The sequence below is a fragment of the Peromyscus maniculatus genome, chromosome 17, assembly GCF_049852395.1.
Source record: "Peromyscus maniculatus bairdii isolate BWxNUB_F1_BW_parent chromosome 17, HU_Pman_BW_mat_3.1, whole genome shotgun sequence".
In the NCBI taxonomy this organism is placed as follows: domain Eukaryota; kingdom Metazoa; phylum Chordata; class Mammalia; order Rodentia; family Cricetidae; genus Peromyscus; species Peromyscus maniculatus.
This window is the reverse complement of record NC_134868.1, coordinates 30,304,397-30,311,004: the sequence shown is the minus strand read 5'-3', so window position 1 is coordinate 30,311,004 and position 6,608 is coordinate 30,304,397. Positions and strand designations below refer to the sequence as shown.

General features: G+C 43.9%; 1 protein-coding gene across 1 annotated transcript in view; it reads left to right on the top strand.

Moving 5' to 3' along the window:
- The first annotated feature begins 913 nt into the window (after positions 1–913).
- The window catches only part of LOC102927566 (putative E3 ubiquitin-protein ligase TRIML2), an 11,559-nt gene continuing 5,864 nt past the window's right edge, over positions 914–6,608 (top strand). Inside the window, exons 1-4 of the mRNA XM_006970943.2 lie at positions 914–1,127; positions 1,697–1,792; positions 3,500–3,694; positions 6,135–6,275. Of these exons, the coding sequence (XP_006971005.1) occupies positions 939–1,127; positions 1,697–1,792; positions 3,500–3,694; positions 6,135–6,275 (621 nt within the window). The 5' untranslated portion in view covers positions 914–938. The remainder of the gene's footprint in view (positions 1,128–1,696; positions 1,793–3,499; positions 3,695–6,134; positions 6,276–6,608) is intronic.

The window sequence follows — 6,608 nt, the reverse complement described above, 5'->3', positions numbered from 1 at the left end:
ATATGTGTGTGTGGAGTCTCTTTTTTTATTTTTTTCTTTCCTTTTGTTTTTGTTTTGTTAGCTTTTTGGTTTGTTTGTTTGTTTGTTTTTGAGACAGGTTTCTCTGTGCAGCTTTGGAGCCTTTCCTGGAACTCACTCTGTAGACCAGGCTGGCCTCGAACTCACAGAGATCCGCCTGCCTCTGCCTCCCAAATGCTGGGACTAAGGGTATGTGCCACCACTGCCACTGTAGTTTCTCTTTTATGAGGCGCATGCCTTTAATGCCAGCAGAAGCAGAGGCAGACAGATCTTCATGACTTCAACGTCATCTTGGTCTAGAGTGAATTTCAGGACAGCCATTGCTACACAGAGAAACCTTGTTTCCAAAAACTAAAACAAACAAACAAACAAACATTGTTGCAAAGTCTACAGAGAGCCAACTCTCAGGCCAGATACACCTGTACATGCCTGAACACAAATGCCTCTTTGCACTTGGTACCTAGGTACCTCTCCTTTTAGAGGTGCTCAGAGAACCCCCAGATGTCTGTCTCTCTCTTGGTGCTGAGATAGTGAGTAAATGTGTATTTAATCTGCATGAGTATGTGAGTCTGCCTCAGTAGAGACCTTAAGTTTTTCTCCATTGTATTTACATTTTGCCTTCTGTTGACTTGGAGAGGAATGTGCTCTGCTGTTGCTTAAGAGTTGATCTTCTAACGTGTTGCTGGATTGTCAGAAGACCTGAGCCTGTCTGACCAGGAATACAGCCCTAACTCTGTCTCCTTCCTCAGTACAGAACTACTGAAAAGCTAGTTGGATTCTGTTCCACTGTAGCGCCTGAGCTTACTGAGTGGGTCTGCTTCAGATCACAAAAAAAAAAAAACATCAACTGATCTGCTCGTGATCATCAGCAGGGAAGAAGTTCACAGCAGAAACGAGCAGACCAGCATTCACTGACCAGAATGTCCCAAAAGCCCATGCCCTCGTTACTGCGCAGCCTCACAGAGGAGGCCTGCTGTGGAACACACCTGCAGCCATTGCAGCTCTTCTGTGACGATGACCAGGTCACATTGTGCAGCGAATGTTTCCAGTCTGCAGAGCACAAGCAGCATGTGGTATATGGGATACAAGAGGCTGCTGAGTATTATAGGGTAAGGAAAATCTAAAGGAGTCTGGTCAACTCCTGATTGATTGACTGATTGATTGATTGATTGATTGGACAGATATACTGATTCTCCAGAAACAATACCCTGGGAGTTGATTAAGAAATAGCACAGTAGCCAGGCGGTGGTGGCACACGCCTTTGATCCCAGCAATTGGGAGGCAGAGGCAGGAGGATCTCTGAGTTCAAGGCCAGCCTGATCTACAGAGTGAGTTCCAGGACAGGCTCCATGCTACACAAAGAAACCCTGTCTGGAAGAAAAAAGAAAGAAATGCCACAATAAACTAAATCTTCTACATCAAGGCCAAAGAAAACACATGGTCGAGGCTACTAACCTTGTTTTAGTGTTTTCTTCGGATAAGAAACCTCTGTTCCCCAGGGTGGAGGTGGCGTACGCCTTTAATTCCAACATCAGGGGGCAGAGGCAGGTGGATCTCTTTGAGTTCCAGAATAGCCAGGGCTACACAGAGAAATCCTGTCTGGGGGAGTAAAGGGGGGACCCCTCTGTTCTCACACACAAGGAACTTACCTGCAATTCTATGACCTGTTTCTCTGTAGAAGTTACTCCAGGAAACACTGGGTGTGTTGAGGGAGAAGCTGGAAGCAGCTAAAAGCTTACTGATGGAGGAGCAAGAGAGAATGGTGGTCATTCAGGTGAGGTTTATCCTGATGCTGGGGAGAGGGAACCTATTGATAAGGATAGGTTTTGGTAATACCGTATCGACGGACTGAACAAGACGGCAGAGCAGGAAGAAGTATCTGGAACCCATAAAGGGAAGGAAGCTTTTTGAAGATTCGCTTTTATCCTTGTCATATTTAAAATTTTTATTTTAAGGTTTACAAGTATATTTGAGAATGCAAGATTGGTGCCAAAAGAGGTCAGAAGTGGGTGTTGGATCCCCTAGAGCCAGAGTCATAGGCAGCTGTGAACTGCCTGATATGGGGGGTGAGAACTAAACTAAGGTCCTCTGCAAAAATAGCAAGTGCTGTTAACCACTGAGCCGTCTCTATCCAGAAGGCTAATTACTTGATGATAAAAAAAACAAACAAACTCTTGAAAGTGACAAAAAAAAAAAGGAAATTTCATTTTTTAAATGACCAAAGAAACAAATTCACCAAAAAGAACATGTAAATAATATTTTTTGTGTAAGGAATAAATCCTCCTGTTTTCTTTTTTTAGTTTAACCTGGGCTTTTTTTTTTTTTTTTTTTGGTTTTTTGAGACAGGGTTTCTCTGTGCAGTTTTGCACCGTTCCTGGAACTCGCTTTGGAGACCAGGCTGGCCTCGAACTCACAGAGATCCGCCTCACTCTGCCTCCCGAGTGCTGGGACTAAAGGCGTGCACCACCACCACCGCCCGGCTGGTTTTGTTTTTTAAATATGATTTTTTAAACATTTTTTTTTTGGTAAACATTTATTTATTATGAATATATTGTTCTGCCTGAATGTATGCCTTCATACCAGAAGAGGGCACCAGATCTCATTACAAGTGGTTGTGAGCCACCATGTGGTTGCTGGGAATTGAACTCAGGACCTCTGAAAGAGCAGTCAATGCTCTTAACTTCTGGGCCATCTCTCCAGCCCCTAAATATGATTTAAACAGAAAACTAGCAGTGGCACACACTTGTAGCTCCCAAATTTGGAAGAGGAAAGCTCTAACTTACATAGTGATTTCCAGGGTAACCTGAGCTAAATTATATTAGCAAGATGTGTCTCAGAAGGAAAGCTCTCAAAACAGGAAAAAAAATCACAACACACACACACACACACACACACAGTAGAGAGCCTTGGGCAGGGGCGATATGGCTCAATTGATAGTGTTTGCCTAGCATGTGTAAACAAACCCCTGCATTTGGAGTCCAGCAAAAGCAGACATGGTGGGAAAGTCTGTCTGTAATCCCAGTGCTGGAGAGATGGAAACAGAACCAAGGTCATCCTCAGTTACAAGCATGTTGGAGGCCAGACTTGATCTCAAAAACAAAACAAAACAAGAACATAATGTGTATGTTTAGAACTTTGCTCCTGTAAGAGAAAGCCCCTGCTCTCTTTTATCCAGGGGTCACAGCTTCCTTAGCTCATTTGGTTTTTGAGACAAGGTTTTCAAGGAGCTCATACTGGTCTCAAGCACTGCATTCCCCTGCCTCAGTCTCAGGTGCCCTAAGACTGTAGCTCACACCTAACCTTGCTTCCTGGGCTTCATAAAGTCAGTAAACATTCCTCCATCCACACAGTTGAGTTTATGATTCTGTTGGTATCCTGGTGAGTCTTAATGGAATTCCTTTTGCGGTTGTGTCATGGTTAAAGAAGGAGATTCACACCTGTCAGTTTTCCCTGAAATCTGTACCATCTGCGTTTGAGGAAGGAAGATGAGCAGAGGTTTAAGGACATGATCAGGACTGAGTATAACATGAGATTCCTGCTGCTGACTGAAGAGCTGGAGCTGTGTTTTCTGAGACTGTCAGTCTGTGAATCTGACCTGGATTTGAAAGATGCTCATCAGAACGAACTGAGGAACTTTAGTGCTGAGCTCAATCACGAGTTCCAGGAAATGCTACAGGTAAGAGAATATTCGGAAAGTAATAGCAAAACAGTGTATCCATTCCCAGATTAATTATTCAGTGCAGTCTATGTGTGTATTCACCTGAAATTCTCTCTCTCTCTCTCTCTCTCTTTTTCCTCCGAGACAGGTTTGTTTGTTTTTTTGTTTGTTTTTTGTTTTTGAGACAGGGTTTCTCTATGTAGCTTTGCGCCTTTCCTGGATCTCGCTCTGTAGACCAGGCTGGCCTTGAACTCACAAAGATCCACCTGCCTCTGCCTCCCAAGTGCTGGGATTAAAGGCATGCACCACCACCACTGCCCAGCCAAGACAGGGTTTCTCTGTGAGCTTTGGAGCCTGTCCTGTATTTCACTCTGTAGATCAGGCTGGCCTTGAACTCACAGAGATCCACCTAGCTTGCAATTCTATTACACGTCTCTGTCCACATACACCTATAAATAGACAAGCAAGGAAGGTAAAATAGACCCATACATTATTGTACATATGCATTATCTCATATTACACTGCTAATAATATACTTGCATCCATGGAAAGACGCATGGCTAAGACAGCACTAATATTGTGTCTGTCCAGAGCCACATTGAGAGTTAACCTCAGAAGGCAGGTTCTTTAGACTCTTATTGGAGTGCTAGCAGTTCCTAGCTTTTAGGTAGCCTTGAGCCTGTGCAGCTCAGCGTCTAACCCCGTTTCTTTGGCTGTGAAATGGAAATCTCAACGGCCTCTAATTCATGTCGCTGCTGTGAGGTTTGACTGAAATCATCTACAGAGAGCCCTTAGACAGTGCCTGGTACATTTTAAGCCATCCATAAATAGCAGGCGCTGTTATTACTGTTGTGATCTTTAATGGCAACGGGAGATTAAATGTAACCTATAGCCTTCTACATGAAGCCTTGCAGCCTGAACTGGGCGGCAGCTGTACTAGCGAATGCTACTTGCCGTGAGGCAAGGGATAGCATGACTCTATGTGTCAGGGAGGAATTCTCCAAGACAGAAACAAGTTGCCAGATGAGAAATAAAATCTAATGTTCATCTTTCCCTAGTTAATCCCATCATATGCTAATGAGATTAGGTGGGATGTAATACATTTATGAGGATAAAAAAAAAAAAGTTATGCCAAGCCGCGGTGGTGCACGCCTTTGATCCCAGCACTCCGGAGGCAGAACCAGGCAGATCTCTGCGAGTTTGAGGCCAGCCTGGTCTACTCTGTAGATCCAGGACAGGCACCAAAATGACACGGAGAATCCTTGTCTTGCAAAAACAAACAAACAAAAAATAGTTATCAGTAGCCTATTTATATAAGCATCTCCACTAATTATTGGTTAAAGTATAACTTTTTTTAATGTTTTCAAGACAGGGTTTCTCTGTGTAACAGCCTTGCCTGTCCTGGAACTCACTCTGTAGACCAGGCTGGCCTCAGACTCACAGAGATTCACCTGCCTCTGCCTCCCAAGTGCTGGGATTAAAGGCATGTGCTACCACTACCCAGCTTAAAGTGTAAATTCTAAAATTTGCTTTTGAGTGGCCAGGCATGGTGGCACACACCTTTAATCCCAGCACTTGGGGGGCAGGGGTGGGCAGATCTCTGTGAGTTTGAGGCCAGTCTGTTCTACATAGTGAGTTACAGGACAGCCAGGGCAAGGCAAGGAGATCCCATCTTTAACAACAAAACAAAACAAAAAAAAATGTTTTTGAGACAGTGTCTTAGTATGTTGCCCTAGCTGGCCTTGAACTGGTAGAAAGACACCTGCCTCTGTCCCCGAGTGTCGGAATAAAAGGGATACCATGCCCTAACTTATCATTTTAATTAGTGGTGAAACATTGAACTTCTGAACAAAATGTCACACCAAAAAGAAAGTAATATGCTTTGGATGCCGTGTTTGTTAATCTGAGTAAACAGACTATATGAACAAATGCCTCCTTTAATTTTAGCATATTAAACAATGGGTAAAATTCCATTTATTTATTTAGGAATGAAATCTCACTCTGTAGTCTAAGCTGGCTTGAACTCATGATCTTCCTGTCTCTTGTCTCTGCCTCTCAAGTGCTGGAATTCCATCCAGGGTATACTGCTACCACTCCCTGCCTCAGGTTTCTTTTTTTTTTTTTTTTCTTTCTTTTTTTTTTGGGGGGGGGGTTGTTTTGAGACAGAGTTTCTCTGTGTAGCTTTGGAACCTGTCCTGGAGCTCAATCTGTAGACCAGGCTGGCCTCGAACTCACAGAGATCCACCTGCCTCTGCCTCCTGAGTGCTGGGATTAAAGGCATGCACCACCACTGCCCTGCTCAGGTTTCTCTTGAAAGGCAGTCTGTATCAGCATGAAAGCATGGCCTTACCTGGTCATGTCTATTTCTAAGAAGAAAGCAGATTCACAGGACAAGGTTGAATTAGTAAATGAGAAAAGATACAGATTACTGAATGGTGATGAGGAGATGCATCTACAGGGACTTAGCCACGTGGGGAGAGAAAACATGAGCAAACTGAAGGCCAGTGAAGTCTGCGTTGGTAAGCACCTCTGCAGCCTCCAGAAGACCGTCACGGAGCTGGAGAAGAAGTGTGATGAACCCGCCATACCATTGCTGCAGGTAAGCCTGGAGAAAACCCTTCCTTAACAGCATTTGAGAACTGGAGAGGGGGCAGAACTCATTAGGGGGTCACTTCCAGAATGCCAGGTCCAGTGATCTTCAACCCAAAGTGAAGGGTAGGCAGCCAATGTCCACCTGCGAAAAGCATTACGAATAATGTAAATCAATACAGCCATATGAGGAACAGTATTGAGCTCCCTCCATCCCACTTCTGGCATATGTCTGAAAGGAATGAAATTAGTGTGCAAAAAAACCTTTTACAGTAATAGGGACGGATAAAGAAAGGTGATACAAATACTTCATGTGTAGAATACTGTTCAGCCATAAAAAAGA